Source organism: Lepus europaeus, chromosome 14, assembly GCF_033115175.1.
Source record: "Lepus europaeus isolate LE1 chromosome 14, mLepTim1.pri, whole genome shotgun sequence".
Classification (NCBI taxonomy): Eukaryota; Metazoa; Chordata; class Mammalia; order Lagomorpha; family Leporidae; genus Lepus; species Lepus europaeus.
In genome coordinates this window covers 59,023,682-59,046,364 of record NC_084840.1, presented here as the reverse complement: position 1 = coordinate 59,046,364, position 22,683 = coordinate 59,023,682, and the positions used below count along the sequence as shown (strand labels likewise).

The 22,683-nt window shown below is 36.7% G+C and overlaps 1 protein-coding gene across 1 annotated transcript in view; it reads left to right on the top strand.

Annotated features, from left to right (window-relative positions):
• RYR2 (ryanodine receptor 2) overlaps positions 1-22,683 on the top strand; it is a 776,922-nt gene that overhangs the window by 365,059 nt on the left and 389,180 nt on the right. Inside the window, exons 14-16 of the mRNA XM_062210679.1 lie at positions 8,837-8,958; positions 16,375-16,558; positions 18,586-18,721. Of these exons, the coding sequence (XP_062066663.1) occupies positions 8,837-8,958; positions 16,375-16,558; positions 18,586-18,721 (442 nt within the window). The remainder of the gene's footprint in view (positions 1-8,836; positions 8,959-16,374; positions 16,559-18,585; positions 18,722-22,683) is intronic.

Below are 22,683 nucleotides of genomic sequence, written 5' to 3'. Positions count from 1 at the left end.
TCCCCCAACTGGGACTAGAACCTGGGGTGCTGTTGCTGCATGTGGAGGATTAGCCTAGTGAGCAACGGTGCCGGCCTAATTGTGTGTTAATTAAAGAGTTCAACCAATGGTATTAAGTAGGACAAAAAAAATACTTAAAGGAATAAAATAGTAACTTGTTCCTTGACAGTCAAGACAAGGGCTGATCAAGTCATTGTTTCTCATAGTGTCCATTTCACTACTACAGGTTTCCTTTTAGGTGTTCAGTTAACTGTCACAGATCAGGGTGAACATATGATACTTGTCCCTTTGGGACTGGCTTATTTCACTCAGCATGTTTTCCAGATTCCTTCATTTTGTTGCAAATCACCAGATTTCATTTTTTTACTGCTGTATAGTATTCTATAGAGTACATCTCCCATAATTTCTTTATCTAATCTTCTGTTGATGGGCATTTAGGTTGATTCCATGTGTTAGCTATTGTGAAGTGAGCTGCAATAAGCATTGAGGTGCAGACAGCTCTTTGTGGTTTTGATTTGCATTTCCCTGATGGCTAGTGATCCTGACCATTTTTTCATGTGACTGTTGGCCATTTGGATTTCCTTTTTTGAAAAATGTCTATTGAGGTCCTTGGCCCATCTCTTAAGTGGGTTGTTTGTTTTGATGTTGTGGAGTTTCTTGATTTCTTTGTAGATTTTGGTTATGTTGCATAGTTTGCAAACATATTTTCCCATTCTGCCGGTTGCCTCTTCTCTTTCCTGACTGTTTCTTTTGCAGTACAGAAACTTCTCAATTGGATGCAATTCCAAATGTTAATTTTGGCTTTGACTGCCTGTGCCTTCGGGGTCTTTTCCAAGAAGTCTTTTCATGTGCCTATATCTTGCAGGGTTTCTACAATGTTCTCTAATAATTTGATGCTGTTGGGTCGTAGATTTAAGTCTTTAATCAATGTTGAGTGTATTTTTGTGTAAGGTGTAAGCTAGAGGTCTTGCTTCCTGCTTCTGCATGTGGAAATCCAATTTTCCTAGAACCATTTGTTGAATAGAATGTCCTTGCTCCAGGAATTGGTTTTAGATCCTTGATCAAATGTAAGTTGGCTGTAGATGTTTGGACTGATTTCTCGTGTTTCTGTTCTGTACCATTGGATATCCATTTGTTTCTGTACCAGTACCATGCTGTTTTGATTATAACTACCCTGTAGTATGTCCTGAAATCTGGTATTGTGATGCCTCCGGCTTTGTTTTTGTTGTACAAGATTGCTTTAGCTATTCTAGGTCTCCTATGACTCCATATGAATTTCAGCATAATTTTTTCCAGATCTGAGAAGAATGTCTTTGGTAGTTTGATTGGTATCACACTGAATCTATAAATTGCTTTTGGGAGAATGGACATTTTGATGATATTGCTTCTTCCAATCCATGAGCATGGAATATTTTTCCATTTTTTGGTGTCTTCTGTTTCATTCTTTGAGATTTTGTAATTCTCATCATGGAGATCTTGACATCCTTGGTTAAATTTGTTCCAAGGTATTTCATTGATTTTGTAGCTATTGTGAATGGAATTGATCTTAGAAGTTCTTTCTCAGTCATGGCATTGCCTGTGTATACAAAGGCTGTTGATTTTTGTGCATTGATTTTATATCCTGCTACTTCGCCAAACTCTTCTATGAATTCCAATAGTCTCTTAGTAGAGTGCTTTGAATCCCCTGGGTAAAGAATCATATCATCTGTAAAAAGGGATAGTTTGACTTCTTCCTTTCCAATTTGTATCCCTTTAATTTCTTTTTCTTGCCTGATGGCTCTGGCTAAAACTTCCAGAACTATATTGAATAGCAGTGGTGAGAGTGGGTATCCCTGTCTGGTACCAGCTCTCAGCGGAAATGCTTCCCACTTTTCTCCACTCAATAGGATGCTGGCCATGTGTTTTTCATAAATTGCCTTGATTGTATTGAGGAATGTTCCTTCTGTACCCAATTTGCTTAGAGTTTTCATCATGAAAAGGTGTTGTATTTTATTGAATGCTTTCTCTGCATCTATTGAGATAATCATATGAATTTTCTTCTGCAGTCTGTTAATGTGGTGGATCACATTGATTGATTTTCGAGCATTGAAGCATCCCTGCATACCAGGGATAAATCCCACTTGGTCTGGGTAGATGATCTTTCTGATGTGTTGTTGCATTCTATTGGCCAGAATTGTATTGAGGATTTTTGTGTCTATGTTCATCAGGGAAATTGGTCTGTAATTCTCTTTCAATGCTGCATCTTTTTCAGGTTTAGGAATTAAGGTGATGCTGGCTTCATAGAAAGAATTTGGGAGGATTCCCTCTTTTTTGATTGCTCTGAATAGTTTGAGAAGAGTTGGAGTTAGTTCCTCTTTAAATGTCTGGTAGAATTCAGCAGTGAATCCATCTGGTCCTGGGCTTTTCTTTGTTGGGAGGCCCTTTATTACTGTTTCAATTTCTGTTTCAGTTATGGGTCTGTTTAGGTTTCTGTGTCTTCCTGGTTCAATTTAGTTAGGTTGTATGTGTCCAGGAATCTATCCATTTCTGATATATTCCCAGTTTGCTGTCCTACAACTCTTTGTAGTAATTTCTGATGACATTTTTTATTTCTGTGGTGTCTTTTGTTACATTCCCTTTTTTATCTCTGATTTTATTGATTTGGGTCTTCTCTCTCCTTTTTTTAGTTAGTTGAGCCAATGTTGTGTTAAATTTTGATTATTTTTTTCAAAAAAACCAGCTCTTCATCTTATTGATCTTTTGTAATTTTTTTATTTAATTCTGTTAATTTCTTCTTTGATTTTAATTATTTCTCTTCTCCTACTAGTTTTTGGTTTGGTTTCCTGTAGTTTTTCTAGATCCTAGAGATGAATCGATAGCTCATTTATTTGGTGCTTTTCCAGTTTCTTGATGTAGGCACCTATTGCTGTAAACTTTCCTCTCAACACTGCTTTTGCTGTATCCTATAAGTTTTGATATGTTCTGTTGTTATCTTCATTTGCTTCCAGAAAGTTTTTGATTTCCTTTTGATTTCTCCTATGACCCAGTCTTCATTCAGGAGCATGTTGTTCAATCTCCATGTGTTTGCATATGCTCTAGGTATGCCTGAGTTGCTGATTTCCAGCTTCATTCCATTGTGGTCTGAGAAGATGTATGGTATGATTTCGATTCTTTTGAATTTGTTGAGACATGCTTTATGGCCTAGTACGTGGTCAATCCTAGAGTAAGTTCCATGTACTGCTGAGAAGAATGTTTATTCTTTAAGTGTAGGATGAAAAGGTCTGTAAATATCTGTTAGATCCATTTGGTCTATAGTGTCGATTAAATCTGCTGTTTGTTGATTTTCTGTTTGGTTGATCTGTACATTGCTGAAAGTGGAGTATTAAAGTCCCCCAATACTAATGTATTGGAGTCTAAGTCTCCCTTTAAGTTCCTTAACATATCTTTTAAGTAACCCAGTGCCCTGTAATTAGGTGCATATACATTTATAATAGTTACATCTTCTTGTTGAATTCATCCCTTAATCAATATATAGTGCCCCTCTTTGTCTCTCCTAACAGTTTGTGTGTTAAAGTTTTTCTGATATTAATATGGCTATACCAGCTCTTTTTTGGTTTCTGTTGGCATGAAATATCTTTTACAACCTTTCACTTTCAGTTTGCATGCAGATAGGTACATTAATTTAAATATACAAGTCCCTGTATGTATTTGGTATTTGTGAAGTATTCCTTATTTTCTACAACTAAACCTGACTGATGTAAAACTTACAGAAAATTTAAATACAAAGTAAACAACAATTAGACAAAGAGTACAGTGAGTTCCTGTGTATCCATCATTCAGCTTCAACATTATGTTTTCTCAGTATTGTTTCTGTTATATTTATGTCCCTTTGCCATGCCCCAGTAGATTATTAATGTTGTCTAATTTTTAGTATTTGCAGATGTCATTGAATTGTGCAAATTTAACTGTAGAGTTCTGCCAGTGGGTGTAATGTAGTGACCCCACACACTTCTCTCCACATGGAACATTTCCATTTCCACAGAAATTCCTTCTCAGATTAGTCCTGCTGGGCATTGTTCTTCTGATCTTTTCCCACCATAGATTGTGTTTTGTGATGTGGAACCTCAATATAAATGAAATTATACAGCTTGTACTCTTTTGTGTGTGGCTTATTTAACTCACATTTCTCTGTTTTGTTCTGTTTGGGACCAAAATACTGAAGAGAAAGAAGGAGAAACAGAAAGCAGGAGATCTTCCATCCACTAGTTCACTCCCCATATGTCAACAACAAACAGGGCTGGGTCAGTCTTAAGCCAAGAGCTTGTAATTCCATATGGGTTTCCCATCTGTTTGGCAGGGCTACTTCCTTATTGTGGGGGCATCTTCTGCTGCTTTCTCAGGCACATTAGCAGGGAGCTGGATCGGAAGTGGAGTAACCTGGACTTGAACTGGTTCTTACATGGAATGCCAACTTCACAGGCGGCAGCTTAACCTACTGTATCACAATGCTGCCCCCATGATGAATGTCTGATTGAAATTTCTTTTTTTTTAAAAGATTATTTATTTATTTGAAAGACAGAGTTACATAGATAGAGAAGGAGAGGCAGAGAGAGAGAGAGGAAGGGAGGGAAGTACTCAATCTGCTGGTTCACTCCCCAACTGGCTGCAATGGCCAGAGCTGTGCCATCTGAAGCAAGGAGCCAGGAGCTTCTTCCAGGTCTCTGATGTGGGTCCAGGGGCCCAAGGAACTGGGCCATCTTCTGCTTTCCCAGGCCATAGCAGAGAGCTGGATAGGAAGTGGAGTAGTCGAGACTCGAACTGGCGCCCATATGGGATGCTGGCACTGCAGGCAGCAGCTTTACCTGCTATGCCACAGCACTGGCCCCATGAAATTTATTTCTATCTTTACAAAAATATGTGACTACAAGTTAACATTTCAAACAATATTTCTTCCATAGCCATACATCATTGTCAACTTTTAATAAAAAATGTGAGAAAAATGTGATGCCTAATGAGAGCTTTCAGAAAGTAATGTGAGTTAAGAATATTGTTTTGTTAATTCTTTCTTTTTTATGATTTATGAAATCTATTGACTTTGTTAGTTATAGAGGAAATAATCTAATTAAAATCTCTACTTTGTACTTTATACTGCTTCTAGAATTTCCCACTGTATTGGACCCTTGTGGGTAGACTTCAGTGTGGCCGTGACATAGGAGGATGTCCCCAATCTTGACCTCTTAATTTTTCTAAACTTCCCACTTAGCTGATATCTTCAGGGCTTTTTATTTTTCAAGAAAGGCATGTCAGTGGTATATTTCATAAATTTTTACGCATTTTAAAATAACTTTCTGTTGCCATTTCATATAAATAAAACTTGGGTACTTGAAATGTCTCAATCATTTATAGTTTTTATATGGTTCTTAGATGGAATATTCATGTTTTGTTGCAGAAATAAATACTTCCTGATTATAAACTAATGTTCATATCCATGAGGTATTAAAAATCAGTTTTATATCACATAAGCTTTTTTGAAAAACCAACTGAAGAACTCAGATTTATGAAATGCATCTGGAACCAAGGGCTTGTCATCTAAGCAGAACTGTATATTTTTGAAACTGAGAGAAGTATTGCTCAGCTACATCCTGGGTGTCCATTGTTGTGCCATTTTCATTTGCTGGTTTCTTTCTCAGGGATATGGCTAGTTCCTTTTCTCCGGGCAGGCCATCTTTCTGCTGAGTGTGCTCATCAATGACTGTCTCCACGTTCTGCTTCTCAAGTGTGTTTTCCATACCACTCATTTTGATGTTTTTAAAAGTGCTATTCTATTTTTGAACCCTTTCAGTGCCTTTGGAATTTTAGTTTTCTTGTGGATTTTTGTTATTTTTATCTTAGCTCACTGTTATTTCATCTCTTCATGTTGTTAATTCGTCTCAGGGTATTTTCTCATTGTGAATTTTCACTCCAAGTTTGGTAGATGTCATAACTTCTTGCATCCTAAATACAGTTGATATTGTTTTCATATTAAAGTAGTCTCTAGTTTTACTTGATGTAACTATGCAAAAAATAAGCAGTGGTTGCTGAATTTTAACAATTAAAGGACATAAAACCCATGTTTTAGGGGTTGGCGCTATGGTGTAGTGTGTAAAACCACCACTTGCAGTGCTGGCATCCCATATGGACGCCGGTTTGAGTCCCAGCTGCTCCACTTCCCATCCAGCTCTCTGCTGTGGCCTGGGAAAGCAGTAGAAGATGGCCCAAGTCCTTAGGCTCCTGAATGCACACTGGGAGACCTGGAAGAAGCTCCTGGCTCCTGACTTTGGATTGGTACAGCTGCGACCGCTGAGGCCAGTTGGGGAGTGAAACAGAAGATGGAAGACTTCTCTGTCTCTACCTCTCTTACTCTCTCTAGCTCTTCTCTCTCTATGTAACTCTGACTTTCAAATAGATAAATCTTTAAAGAAAAAAAAAACATAAAAAACCATGTTTTATTGTTCTTTAACTTGTTCATGAAATAAATATTACCAAACATCCAGTTGTTGAAGAATACTTAATCCATGGAATAAATCCTCCTTCACAGTAGTGTATTACTCTTTTAAAATATTACTGAGGGGCTAGCACTGTGGTGCAGTGGGTAAAAGCCCCAGACTCCAGTGCTGGCATCCCATAAGGGCACCGATTCGAGTCCTGGCTGCTCAACTTCTGATCCAACTCCCTGCTAATGCACCTGGGAAAGCAGTGGAGGATGGTCCAGGTCCTTAGGCCCATGCACACCCACGTGGGAGACCTGGAAGAAGCTCCTAGCTCCTGACTTTGATCTGCTCAGTTCCAGCCATTGGGGCCATTTAGGGAATGAACCAGCTGATGGAAGGCCTCTCTATCTCTCTGTCTCTGTCTCTACCTCTCTTTGTAACTCATTCAAATAAATAAAATAAATCTTTTAAAAAAATACTACTGATTTTAGTTAATAACTTTTTTTCAGAATTGTGTGTGTGTATATTATTAAGGGAAGTAAGTTTCTCTTTAGTGATATTTGTATTTGAATTTCATAAAATTTTCTTGTTAATTAATTTTCAAGTTTATGCAGTATCATCCCTCTTTGTTCTTTATTCAGCAGCTTAGAAATGTAGACACATTCGTAGCTCATGGACTAGCCAGTTGCTGTCAACTGCCCCGGCCCACCATAAGATGTACATAATTTGAAGGTTTATCAGAGCCCACATGTGAAACCTGCCAGTCCTGGAGTCTTAAATACTGAACCTGAAATTATTTTCCCAATCTTTTCCAAAGAGACTGGTCCAGTGAACATTTATACTTATGCCTCCATTTCTTTTCCTTTTGATTATTCTTAATTCTCTAGGAATCTCTCCTATACCTCTTAAATACTCAGTTTTGTTTGTTGCTTTGGTTGGTTGGTTGGTTCTGTTTTGTGACCGCCATAGAGTTATACACGGTATTATTTTGTTATGCTGAATTTCCCATCCTTTGTATTTTTGATTTCTTCCTAATTTATCTTTAGTTTGATTTGTGAGAGGTTTTTATGTTTTATTTATCTTCTCGGAGTTCAACTTTTGCATTTATTTATCCTTTCTAATATTTTATTTGATTTATAGTACGTTAATTTCCCTTTTAATCTTCATTAATTCCATTTTATTTAATTTTTTAAATTTTCTTAAAATGAGCAATAATATTCTTCATTGTAGTCATTTTTTCTTTACTAATGAAGGAAATTGAGACTATGCTATTCCCTTTGATTATGAATATATTTGTGTCTGAGTTTGGTATGAGATTTCCTCTCTTCTTGCTGTCTAGATAGTTGATAATTTTAGCTGCTTTTGCTATTTTTAGTTTAGTACAGTTGTGTGGCTTTACTAAATTATTTTGGTTTATGTATTCAGTGAAGGAATCCAGGTGCAAATGAGTACATTCTGTATGATTCTACTTAGATATAGTATACATTGATCTGTGCTGCTAAAAGTCTATAGGGAGGTGAGTGTTGTAACAGGTAAGACATATACTGTAATGCTCTCTTTCTTGGTCTGGGTGTCAGTTTCACAGGTATGTTCACTTAATGGAAGTCATTAAGCTGTTCATTTAAGATTTTGCATTTGAAGTGGGCCTAGTGAGTTAAGCCACTGCCTGGGTTTCCCACCTTCCCTTCTGCTTAAGCTTGTTGCATAGTCATACCTAGGGAGGCAGCAGGTGATGGCTCAAGTGCTTGGATCTCTGCCATCCATGTAGGACACCTGGTTTGAATTCCTGGCTTCTGGCTTTGGCCTGGCACAGCTCTGTCTTTTGCAGACATTTAAAGAGTAAACTGATAGATGGGTGATATCTCTCTGTCTTTCTTTTTGCCATTCAAATAAATAAATAAGGAAATGTTTTCTCTCTTCTGTTATACTTTCATCGAGTTAAAATATATTAAAATGTAATAAGAATATGAAAAGTGAGAGATTAATTAATACACACACACTCCTTACAATACAAGCATCATTTAGAAGCATCATTTAGTGCTTTTTGATTAAGCAGCAGTCTGTGTTCAAAATTACTACATCACTGGTGTGCCAATGTGATGTTTTCTTACTGCTTTGTTCACAGTTTGCCTTGGCTATGGATCATTCATTGAACATAGATCTCATTTTGCTCAATTCAGTACATTTATTGAATCATTCTTCAAAACTATAACTGAATGAATTTGGATTAAATACCTAGTTTGTGTGGGAACCTGTTCAGATAATTTTATCTGAACACAATGGGTACCTGTCTTTTTCTTTGATTTACTGTTATCCTCACCTTTAGGAGTACACATCTTCTGAAAAGAGATATTGGAAATAATGGCATCATTTCTGTCTTCAAACAGGCCATTATGCACCATGAAGGCCACATGGATGATGGTTTAAATTTATCTAGATCTCAGCATGAAGAGTCACGCACAGCACGAGTCATCCGGAGCACAGTCTTCCTTTTCAATAGATTTATAAGGTACTTTTTCTTTTGGTGTTGTGCTTGTTTGATATTTTATTTTCCTTTCCTTGTTGGATTTATAAACAGACATTTCTAAAATATAGCATGGTCATAAGTATCAGATAGTTTGGTAGGTCAACAGAACTTAAGAATGATGGTAATTAAACAATTTCATGTCTTTTAAATGAACTTCTAAAAAAGGAATATGATTTTAGAAATTTTATGTGTAGCTTGTAATTGGAAACTATATGTCCATATACTGAGTCTATTTAATTTTATATTGAGGATAATAATCCTCAAAACTTGAATTTCAAGTTGCATAAAAACATTGAAATTATTCTTACATTAACAAAGTTTTCCTTTTAATATTGGAAACAATGACATACGCACAAAGCAAACTTGTTGTTAAAGTGTTTTCTGTTAATATTATAGCAGTATATACTCTGTACTGTGATGGATTTATCTGATACTTAAAATTTTGCAAGTTCAATGGAGAAAATTTACATTATGTAATTTAACATAATTGTATGTATATTATACTCATATATATTACTTACAAATTTATAACAGTGCATATACAATACAAAAGTTTAGAATAGTAAATATGGTTGATATATAAAAATACATTTCTTAAACAAGAAATAATATATTATTATTTTGCTGGAGAATTGTGAAAATCGATATATTTCATGTTTGTTAACCCCATTTCATCACTTTTTTTGTTTTGACATTTCCCCTGTTATTTGATAATATTTCTATTAGGCTGTTAGGAGATTTGGTTATATTAGAAATATTAAATGCATGTCATCATATGTAAATTTCAAATATTTTTCCCAACGTAGTGGTTTGGAAAAGAATTTTACAGTATTTTTCATAGTAGTTAAAACAAGAGTTTTTTTTGGTTCTATAACATATAAAAAGACCTTCCACATCTAAGATTACACTAACATTCAGTTATATATTTTCTGTTTCTTTTGTAAACCATCCCACTCCATGTGTGTGGTTGTGTATGGGAAGGCTGTGCAGAACATTCATTTGCATCATTTCCTCAGCACTTATACTATTTCTCTGCTTCATCTACTTTGTATGATATTAACACAGCTACTCTAGCTCTTCATTTTTCTTTGACACTGGCTTTGTTTGTCTTTATGAATTATCTTATAGGCAATATGTAGTTATAGATAAATTATATTAAGCAATATGTGGTGTTCTTGTATTTAAGCAGTATATGTAGTTAATTATTGCTTTCTTATCCAATTTGATAATCACTGTTTTTAATTGTGTTTATTTCCATTGATATATTAGGTTTAATGATGCCATTTTATTGTTGGCTTTATACCAGGGTACTTCAAGAAGTTCAAAGAAAACAGAATTAAAACATAAATTTATTTTGATGCAAAAACTTTTGAAATCCATGTATAGATCTTTCTTTGCTTTTTTTTTAATGGGCAAAGGATTAATGCCTTTTTTAATATTTGTTTTTATTTATTTGAGAGGCAGAGTTACAGACAGAGAAAGGCAGACAGAGAGAAAGGTCTTCCATCCACTGGTTCACTCCCCAAATGGCTGCAATGGCTGAAGCTGGGCCGATCCGAAACCAGGAGCCAGGAGCTTCTTCTAGGTCCCTTACATGGATGCAGGGGCCCAAGCCTTTGGGCCATCTTCTGCTGCTTTCCCAAGCATTTTAGCAAGGAGCCAGATTGAAAGTAGAGCAGCTGGGACTGAAACTAGTGCCCATATGGAATGCTGGTTTCACAGCTGGAGACTTAACCTGCTATGCCACGATGCCATCCCAATGTATAGGTTTTTATAGCACACATTTTCTATGAACCTTTTAAAGATCCCTTGTATTTGACCTAACTGCTTTTTGTCCATTTTCCTTCTTTGAGTTTGAATGTTTTCTATCACTTCATATTATCTCTATTGTTGGCTTATTAGCTATAACTATTCATTTTTTATTTCAGTGCTTGCTTGAGGCTTGTAGCATCCATCTTTAACTTCTCAGTCTACCTTTTACTGTTTTTTTTTTTTTGTTTTGTTTTGTTTTTTTAATCACTTTACAAGTAGTATAAGAACATTGTGGTGGTAATCTTACCTTCTAGTGCTGGTACTGTTTTTGTCGTATATTTTACTTGTATAGATTTTATAAACTCCATTTTGCATTTTTATCCTTTCTCTATAAATAGCCAGTTGATTTTTAAATAATTTTAAGTAATAATAAGCACACATTACCAATTCATGTGCTCTTTATTCCTTTCGTGGGATTCCTTGTTCCTTTGAAAATAATTTCCTTCTTCTTGAAGGACTTCTTTTAGCATTTCTTATAAGGTGGAACAAAAGAGAGAAATTCTGTTAGATCTGTATATCTGAAAATATCACTATTTTGCCTTCATTTAAAATGATGTCTTTGATGGGCATAACAATCAAGGATGACAGTTTGGTGAGTTGATTTTTCTACTGTTGATGATTATATTTTTTGCTTCTTTTCATGCCTGGGCATTTGTGACTACTTGTCCTCATTATGCATTTCTTGGGTGCCGGATATTTTTGTATTCCTGCAAGTACTCTTGAGATTTTTTTTTTCTACAGTGCATTTACATTACTTGGAAATAGTATAATTCTTTTGGGTCTGGCTTTTAATTTTTTTTTTTTTTTTTTGGTAGGTGGAGCAGTGTTTACTCTGTGGCTAATTGTTGACCACTACTGAGGCAAGATCCTTTGTGCAGTCTAACTAAAGCCAAGTGAATCATGAGATTTTTCCATATTGGCTAGTGGACACAGGCATTATTTCAGTTTCTGTCTGCAGACCAGTTATTGTTTCCTTTAATCTTACAAGAGGTTCTGTTCCCTCATTCTGGTAGATTTCTCACACGATGGGCTGGCTAGCATTCTGCTGTATATTTGAGGATATCTACTTTAGATTCTCTTTTATTTTGCTTTTCCTCTGCGGTACTGTGTCTGTGTACTCCAGCTTCCTCAAGTGGACCATTTGCTTAGCAGTGTCCTTCAACTCAGAGAGTTCTGCATATCACATCCGCCCTGCCTTCTCTAAGTGCTCCCCTGGTCTGGAAATTCTTCAAGGCAGCACACTGGGGCAGTTGTAGGGCTCACTTTGTTTGTTTCTCATCCGTCAGGAATTCCTGTCCTTTATTCTTTGATATCCATTGTCCTATAAGAGATGTTTGTTTTTATACCTATATATTTGCCTGTTTTTTGATTGTTTCAGAAGAGAGGGTAAAACCTCTCGCTGTCACTTTATTTTGGCAATGCTTATTTACAGATGAGAGTCATTGTTTCGTTTAGCAGATGTAATCAGCATCTCTGATAATTCTGCATTGATATTTTTTCTCTTTTAGATTTCCTTCTCATTACAAATCTATCAGACATATCACATCTTTTCCTGAGTTACCAGTATCTACTTTTTAAAAAAGATTTATTTTTATTTGAAAGACAGAGGTAGAGGTAGAGGTAGAGGTAGGTAGAGAGAGAGAGAGAGAGAGAGAGAGAGAGAGGTCTTCAATCTGCTGATTCACTCCCCAAATGGCCACAGCAGCTGGAGCTGTACCTATCTGAAGTCAGGAGCCTGAAGCTTCTTCCAGGTCTCCCATGTGCATGCAGGGGTCCAAGGACTTGGGCCATCTTCTACGGCTTTCTCAGGCCATAGCAGAGAGTTGGAAGAGGATAAGCCAGGACTAGAACCGGTGCCCATGTGGGTTGCCAGGGCTTCAGGCCTGGGCTTTAACCCACTGTTGCACAGTGCAGCCCCATCTAATATCTACTTTTAGCAGTATCTCTTTCTGGTGAGAATTCTTAGCAAATGCCATGATTGAACACAAAACTCTGTTTCCTTCTCTTATATTTAACTGACCATATCACACATTATATATCTTTTAAATTAAAAATTTAATTAAACTTTGATCTTATTGCCCCCTTTCTGTTCTGGTATATTTGCCCTTAGATATATTTAACTCCAACAACAGTCATGTTTATGTATTTATATATAATATATATATTTATATATAAGAGAATATATAAAGTGGATTTTACTTATATCTCATTATATAACCTATTAGAAGTCTTGAATTTATATAACTACCTAATATATTCAGATACATTTCTAGCTGTTAAAAATTTATTAACAATAATTTTACATATTTATGAGCTCCAGTATGACATCGCACTATACATATACTTATCAAAACAGGGTCATCAACTTTCTCCTTCTTTTGATCTTGAAAGAAACTTGTAGCTTCTTTGTTCTATTTGTTCATAAAATATATGCAGGTTATTGTTAACATTAGTCTCTTTACAATGCTGTATAACACTAAAAATTTATTCCCTTCGATCTAACTCTGTCATCCAAACTCCCTCTATCCCACAACCGTTCCCCACCTTTAATAATCACTATTCTGTGTCCACATCAATTTAATTTAGTCCAGAAACTTTGAATAGGTTTACATAATTACTGAATAACGTAAAGAGTATATTACTTTAAGTCAAATATTTAGGTTCTTCTGTGTTCATGAAAGCATCAGAAGTCTTTAAAATCTGAATATCTATAAATTATTTGCATCTATGTGTTTTTCAGAGTAAAATATTACTTATTATTCATTTAACTAGTGTAAATTAATGTTCTCTTGGAATGTAAATACACACACAAGGAAACTGAAAACTTCACGAAAAAATGAAATTAAAAATGAAATATAAACTTTGCTTTTCGACAGAAGCTGCATCAAGTTCAAGACAGTGAGGGTCCTGGGAATTTAACCATGTAAATGCAATCTTTTTTTACATGATTACTGAAAAAATACTTAGTGCCCTTTAAATATTTTTTAAGACTAGGGAAATAAAGAAGTCGAAAAGAGCCAAATCAGGATTGGAAAATACGTGTTTCATGATTTCCGTGGAAAATCTCACTGGACTTGTTTGATGAGAAGGAGCAGGAGCATCATTCTGATGGAGAAGGACTCTCTCGGGAGTCTTCCCCAGGCATTTTTCTGCTAAAGCTTTGGCTCACTGAATAAGCAGGTGCTACCATTCTTTGACTCCACAGGAAGTCAAGGAGCAAAAATGCCTTGAGCAGCCCAATAATCTGTTGCCTTCTCTTTTGCTCTTGGCTGTCTGCTTTTGCTTCGGATGGACCATGTGCACCACTTGATAATCATTGCTTTACTCAGTACAGCTATTTCTATCAAGCATCAATGATTTTAGTATTCTTCCAGCCAAATTTACCATAAATTTGATGTTTATTCGTGTTTGATGTGTGTTCAATTTTAACAGATTTCATGTTGCTCTGATGGAGGCTCTTTTTAAACTAGCTTATTCTTTTTAATGCCTTAATCTAGATTCTGATCAGATGTTACAATAAAGTAGTACAATTTATTTTAATGAATAAATATATTTTGATGAATAAACTTTGGTGAAACCCATTTACAGTTTTTATATAATATGCATTTTCCATAATTTTTTGAAGGATCCTGTGTGTATATGTATTTGAGAAAGAGGAGGAGGGAGACTTTTTTCCCCTAGAGACATTCATGAATACAGTGTTCTTGAAGTAAATGAGAGAAGGGAGGAGTCTGTATTTCCTTTGCAGTAATATGGTTTAGTCTTTAAATTATAAATTATAGAGATGAAATTCATCCTTTAATTTTTGCTCTAACAATATGATTCTGCCACATTGGGTTTTCTGAATTATTTTTTCCTCTTTTTTTGGTCCTAAGTGAATTAAGGTAATAAATGCCTTTTCATTAGATCAAAGCCCTAAAAATTAGCATAACTAAATACTTTTAGAATTTTCCATGGCATTTATTCTGACAAAACAGCTCTTAGAATGTAATTGAATGGTTAAATTTCTGAAGACTGATGTGTTTATTTCAACTTAATAACCTAACAACTGGCTTTACTGTTATTTTTCCTGTAGATTTGAAGATGTAGGTATATTTGAATCACTTTTGAATTTCATTCAGTTTGGTGTGATGAACTTTGAGTTTGAATTTTTTACACATGATTTGATGGGATAAAAATTAATGGGATAAAGTGTTTAGAAAAGAAATACTTCATTGCATATGAATTTTCATTTTAAAGTAAGGAAATTACTATTTGGAAAAGTCATTGCTGTTACCTTTTGGGCAGAGATTAACATAGGGAATAGATGAATTGATGAATTCTACTGCTATAACTAATAAGGAATTTGAGGTGAAAACATTGCAATAGCTGGCACAGTCTTACTATTTCTGCTGCTTAATAAAGGCGAATCCAAGTATTCCAAAATTATTAGTGAATTTTATGTAAATAATAATGCATTTTAAATATTGTTTTGAGAATTATAAAGCCAAATCCAGTCTAATTCTCATTAGTAGGCTTTTTTAAAAGTTTTATTTATTTTTATTTATTTGAAGACCCAAGTGGCACAGAACGAGAAGGATGGAGACAGAGATTCTCCATCTACTGGTCATTCCCCAAATGCCCACAATATCTGGGAGTTGGGACTCAATCTGCATCTCCCACGTGGGTGGCAGGGGGCAAGTACCTGATCCACCATCCTCTGCCTCCCATGATGTCATCAGTAGAAAGCTGGAATAAAAAATGCAGCAAACCAAGGTTGCTCTGATAAGATATGCGGGCATCCCAAGTGGCATCCTAACCACTATGCCAAACACCCATCCTCAATTAAGACTTTTATTGTCTTTTGAAACATAAATTCCAGTGTATCAGAAAAGTAGTTAGAAACATTACTTTGGAACAAAATATTGCCATCCATTGTTGCTGATGCAGAGAGCAGGCATGGAAGTACAGTAAGTTAGCTATTGAATTTTTCATGACTAATAAATTAACACATTTACATTCATAATATGTTTTCCCTCAAAGGCTAGAAAGCATATCATCATGTATTTTCTCAATGTAGCTTTAAAATTTGTGTCTTTCAGATAATAGAACATTTAGAATATTTTGTTTAGTTGTTAGCAACCAAATTTTCTAGATGATTTATTTTTAACTGGGAAAAATAAACACATGGTAAGCTAGAGTAAATGACAGCAAAACTTAATAAATTGTTTTCAAAAAGTAAACTAATAGCAAGCAAATCTTAGAGTTGTGGATCTGGAACAGTACAGCTGAAACCTGAAAATTGCATTGTTTGATAATGACAAGCAATTGGTTTCGAAGTAGTTAGAGTTTTGGTTTTGTAGGCATTGATTCTTTGGTCTAATAGGTTTTTCTCTACATGAATGGCTCCAGATACTGATTTTATAACATAACATTATACATACATTACAGGATGTGCAGGTTCTGATATGAGTGCATTCATTATTGCTGCCTGAGGAAAAGCCAGATCTGTCTTACATGTCTTTTAAAGTGCAGTCATGTATAAATGTAAAATCTAATAAAGTTGTGACTCATGGACATAAAAGTAATGCTGGCTATTTCTCTTAGGGGACTTGATGCTCTCAGCAAGAAAGTGAAGGCTTCCTCTGTAGATTTACCCATTGAGTCGGTGAGTCTGAGTCTGCAGGACCTGATCGGCTACTTCCACCCTCCGGATGAACACTTGGAGCACGAGGACAAGCAGAACAGACTGCGGGCCCTGAAGAACCGGCAGAACCTCTTCCAGGAAGAGGTAAGGTTCTACCAGTGCTCCTCTCTTTTTTTATCCTTCTCATGGGAGGGAGAACAAGTTCTCTGTGGGGCAAATTCTCCATTTGACATCTTTGCGTTTTCAGGTGTAGGTGAGCAGCTACACCTAGACCAGGGGAAATAGGCCTTGCGGGCATCTGAAAATTAGTTTTATTTCTCTTCAATAAGTGTTCATCTTAAAAGATACAACTTTCCTTTTTCTCATTGCCTGCTCAGCCCTCACAGGGTCATTTTGAAGTGCTATGGTTTGCTTCATGTTGGTTACATAAATACAGAACCTTGAAATATATAAATAAAACCATGAAGGTTTTCAAACTATTCAGTAGCTTCCTCAGAGCTCCCTGGAAATACCCTGGGATCCACAGGGAACTTTGTTGGGGGATGGAGGCTACCTGCGGAGGCTGGGCTCCAGGCCACCTCGGTGGACAGAACACACCCCCCTTACCTCCGTATGTGTTACATTGCTGTGCCTGCTGCCAAAATGAGCTTGCATGCCACACTTTATAAACAGAATGACAGAGGGACCAAGTCAGCCGTCTGACGTCCTAATGCTGTTGTTGGAGCTTGGGCCGTGCTGTCAGGAGTTGCATTGTGAGCTACTGAGGGTCCATGGGCTACATCAAGCAAGCTCAGCAGGAGATGCAGTTCTTTTCAATGCTCCTTATACGGAGAAGAATTAATTTTTCTGAGTGAAACCACCGTTGTAAAAGTGTCTAAGAAAAAGATTGCAGGGCACTGCTGAATTCCCATAATCTCTAAATCTGTATTTTAGTACTAAAGCTGCTTTCTAATACCTTTGAAAATGACCTTAATGTTTGGAAGAGTTTTTCACCATGTATATGATAGAAATAACCTTTTCAGAGACCAGAATGACATGAAAGCAAAGAGCTGCCAATATGAGCCAGTAGTATTGACAATTTGGAGTAGTTTATTAGGACCTTGTCATTCCATGTAGAACTATTTACTGTATTTTATTAATTTCTAGAAGAAGGAAAGAGTAAAATCGGACTATGAAAATTTAAAATATCATTATCGATTAGTTTTTTCTTTCAGTTTCTTAGATAATCTGAATGAGGAAGGGGCCTAGAAATGTTGTTAAACGCATCCATCGTGTCTCTTAAATTCTTTCTGTGATACGTAGAGTTATCCAGGCCTTTATTGTTCTTCCTGTTACATGCTTTACTTCATTTTGACAACGTTGATCGAGCAATGATAATTAAAGCATAATGTCAAATTTAGGTCACACTTCTCAACATTCCTTTTATTTTTATTAGTATAAATAGAATAAATTTCATGTATTTGATAGATACAATTCTAAGAAGATAGCCAAACTTTCCTTCCTCCCTCTGTGTGTCCTTCCATCTGCCCTCCTTCCTTTATTTTTTTCCTTTAATTTTTGCATTAACGTAATTTCATTTTACTATGTAATCACAGGCTTAATGCACCATTCACCATAACAGTCAACAAGTAAAAATGGAAAGACCCCTGTTCCACAGGATAGTAGACAAGAACTAAAAGCAATCATCAAATCATAAGGTGTTAGTTCATTCTCGGGATTTTTTTTTTATTTACTTTTTGTCTTTTCATGAGTTTTATTTCCTATGGCTTTAGTTTAGTATAGTAATGCCTGTCTGCTTGTAGGCTTACTTATCATAAAAATGTGCAGTTATACTGAGAATCACATAAGAATAGAATACCATGTATGACTGTTTCATTTAGTCTAAGGATTTAAACCTTGCATATATAAGTGTTAAGTGATTGTTTTATATTATTTTTCTATTGATGTTTGAGAATAGCACTCAGTACCTAAGATTCATTTGAATTATTTGAAGAGGGTTTCAATTCACATGTGGATGTGTTTCTTCCTATCCTCTGAATAAATTATGTCCATTTTCCTTTGTGATTAACAGGCTTACTTTAAGTGAGACATACTGTTCTAATCATTTAGTACTTTTTGTCTGTAAGCGGAATTATAGGTTATGATGGTGATTTTTTCCTTAAACCTTGCAGGGAATGATCAACCTCGTGCTTGAGTGCATAGACCGACTGCATGTCTACAGCAGTGCAGCTCACTTTGCCGATGTCGCCGGGAGAGAAGCGGGGGAATCTTGGAAATCCATTCTGAATTCTCTGTATGAGTTGTTGGGTAAGAACTACCATTGGGTTTCGAAGGTGGGGGAGTCTGGCCTATGTAAAGTGATCTCATGTTAGTTACAGTAATTATATAACATGCTTCCTAATCAATATTTAAATTTTTTAATTTTGTTGAATTAAATTCAGTGATGTTTAGTATGTAAGTCCGTCTCTAAGTGAGAAAGGTAACCGGAGCAGTAGATATGCCTTTGGTTAAGGAGGAGCAGTAGATTTGCCTTTGTTAAATTTAGAGTGCGGTTTTGGCAACTTGAGGGTAGTGTATTTAGATATGTATTAAGTATTTCCTTTTTAGTTCTCCAGTTAATCCCACAAAGGCCTCTTTCCTCATCCCCATCACAGCTAGGACCTGTTTCTGTGTCTTCTCCTGTCTTTAGAAGATCTGCATTTGGCAACTTCTAGGTATGCTTGACATTTAGTAAGCAACACGTGCAGTGGTTTATACTGCATTCCTGTTGGCTCCATGTGCTCTTAGGTCCTTAATATTTGGGGCCTGAGCTGTTTTAGTAGTCTCTACTTGTCTCTTGTTAAGAACAGTAAAGGATCTGAGATTGTTCCTTATTTGCAGGCTAACAAATTATACTGCAATCAGGGCAAAGAGGTACAGTTTATAATGCAATGCATTGACTATAGCCAGAATGTGAGCATTTTTATGACAATTCCCTGAGCCGCGATTTTCATAGGACAATTTGAAAGGAACAGGTGATACCTGCACATGCAACAGATAGTGTTACAGAAGCTCTGAGTTTCAAGAGCCTGTGCCGGTTACGGTGCTCGCTAAGGCTTCCTGTCCTTTGCTCTTGAAGGGAGAAGCAATTTCCTTCCAAGGCTGCTTGCTGCAAACATCTTTGAAAAGATAATCCTGAACAAACACTTCCAGTGCCTTGTTTGCAAGATGTGCAAGCACCCACGGGTAGTGGCCTTTGTCTCCACTTTCGCCCTCACCTCTAAACCCTCATTTTCATGCTGTGTGTTGCAGTTACTCATCACTTTCCTGGTTAGACCCTTGTCCTATTTCACCATCATTCTCGAAAGTAATGTTCAACTTGCTTCACCTGATATGTGAGGCCCCAGCTAACCCTTCCAGCTTTGTGTTTTTTCACTCCTTTTACTCCTGGTTTTACTCAATCCAAATCACAGTTTTCTGAACATCTCATACATGTTAATATCTCTGCGATATTTTCTTACAGTCATCTCTTTCAAAGTCCCTATATTCTTCAAGATCTGGTTCCTATGTTTCTATCTTTTGGTTGCTCTTGATATTCTTCACAATTCTTAAACACAAGTAAACCCTTTTCTGTTTTCTTGACACTTGGTGTTTACCAGTGTTAACAGCACTTATCTTATTTAGTTATGTATGTTACTGATTACAAAAACAAGAACAACACCTTTCTGATTTTTAATTTTTTTAAATTTTTTAACCTAAAAACTTTTTATTTAAGGTAACAAACTTCATATATTTCATACATGCAAAGTTAGGAATATAGTGACTCTTCCCACTCTATCATCCCTCCTGCCTGCACTCCCACCCTTATTCCTCCTCTCTCTCCTATTTTAAAATATTTTTTACAAAATATTTATTTTACAAAATAAAAGATTGTAAAAATTCTTAATTTTTACAATAGTCTATTTTCAATTAACTTTATATACACTAGATTAACCTGACACTAAGTAAACAGCACAACAAACTGTATGAAAAAAATGTTCTTCAATAGTCGAGACAAGGGCTGTTCACAATCATCCATCTCAAAGTGTCGATTTAACTTCTAAGGATTACCTTTTAGGTACTCTATGAGTTACCACCAATCAGGGAAACATGTGGTATTTGTCTTTTTGGGACTGGTTTATTTCACTAAGTTTAAGTGTTTCCAGTTGCGTCCATTTTGTCTCTGATTTTTAGATCTCTGTCATTTAATTTAATGTCTGGCACATAGTAGACACACAATAAATGTGTACTAAATAAATGGCTGGGTCCTGATAGAATAGAAAAGGTACCCAGAAAAATAGAAAAGATACAGAAAAAAATAGAAATGGTGGGGCCGGCACTGTGACGCAGTGGGTTAATGTCCTAGCCTGAAGCACCAGCATCCCATATGGGTGCCAGTTCGAGACCCGGCTGCTCCACTTCTGATCCAGCTCTCTGCTATGGCCTGGGAAAGCAGTAGAAGATGGCCCAAGTCCGTGGGCTCCTGCACCCATTTGGGAGACCTGGAGGAAACTCCTGGATCCTGGCTTTGGATCAGCGCAGCTCGGGCCATTGTGGCCATCTGGGGAATGAACCAACGGATAGAAGACCTCTCTCTTTCTCTGCCTCTTCTCTCTCTGTATAACTCAGACTTTAAAATAAATTAATTAATTAAGAAAAATAGAAAAGGTACAGAAAAAAAGATAATGCATTTTTTTTTTTTTTAAATTTTTGACAGGCAGAGTGGACAGTGAGAGAGAGACAGAGAGAAAGGTCTTCCTTTTGCCGTTGGTTCACCCTCCAATGGCCGCCGCGGTAGGCGTGCTGCGGCCGGCGCACCGCGCCGATCCGATGGCAGGAGCCAGGTGCTTCTCCTGGTCTCCCATGGGGTGCAGGGCCCAAGCACTTGGGCCATCCTCCACTGCACTCCCTGGCCACAGCAGAGAGCTGGCCTGGAAGAGGGGCAACCGGGACAGGATCGGTGCCCCGACCGGGACTAGAACCCGGTGTGCCGGCGCCGCAAGGCAGAGGATTAGCCTAGTGAGCTGCGGCGCCGGCCCAGATAATGCATTTTAATATGAATGAAGGGTAGTAAAATATTTGATAATTCACTATAATCTAATAGAACTTCATTAAAAATTTTAGAGTAATTATTTAGCTAATAAAACTCTTACGTCTGCTAGAATTTTTAATATGTTTCAATTAGGTGAGCTATTTTATATGCTGTTACAATTAAACACATGTAATTTTGGCATTTCAGACTAAGAGGTACATGTGGCTAGCATTTCCGTTAACGGGGCCAGGGAAGTTGAGGCTTTACAGAAATCTAGATTCATCATTTTACCCACAATAATCATCAGTGTAAGGATTTTGTGATGCCACAATTGTAAAGGCTCCATTTCTTTGAAAGTATGGAAGCTACAGCACCGGAGTCATGAATCTAGCGGAGATTGAAGTATGGTAGTGTTTTTAACACCACAGTACAACTTCTTCACTTGATATGACACCAGAAGAATTCCTTAGACAAAGTACATGAGAGAGGATGGTCATATACGTATGTTTCAGGGTAGAATGGGTTCTATACAGGGAACATTGTTATAACAGGTCAGTCTAGATAATATGCACCTTATTTATATTTTCTTTTTTTAAATTTGTATTTATTTGAGAGGCAGAGTTATGGGGTAGGGTTTGTGGGGAGACAGAGCGAAAGGTCTTCCATCTGCTGATTCACTCCCCAAATCGCTGCAACGGCCAGAGCTACACCAATCTGTAGCAAGGAGCCGTGTGCTTCTTCTGGGTCTCCCATACTGGTGCGGAGGCCCAAGGAATTGGGCCATCTTCCACTGCTTTCCCAGGCCATAAGCAGCCCAAGGAATTGGGCCATCTTCCACTGCTTTCCCAGGCCATAAGCAGAGAGGTGGATCAGAAGAGGAGCAGCCAGGATACGAACCATCACCCAGATGGGATGCTGGTGCTGTAGGTGGAAGCTTAGCCTTCTATGCTACAGTGCCTGCCCCTATAATTTCGTATTATATAGTCTGAAAGTGTTGTTTCCTTCAACATGCCATATACTCAGTTATCTGTGTAATAAAAATAAGCAGAGAGAATTATGAGCATATTGATTTTTTTGTAATCCCAGAAAAAGTTCATCATAGCCAAGCTGACACTTTAGCTTTATCCTTCTGAGCTACTTTTCCCTCAAGCCTATATACTCCATAAATCCATAGAGTTACTTGGGAATTTAATTTATTTTAGAGCTTATTGCAGTAGCA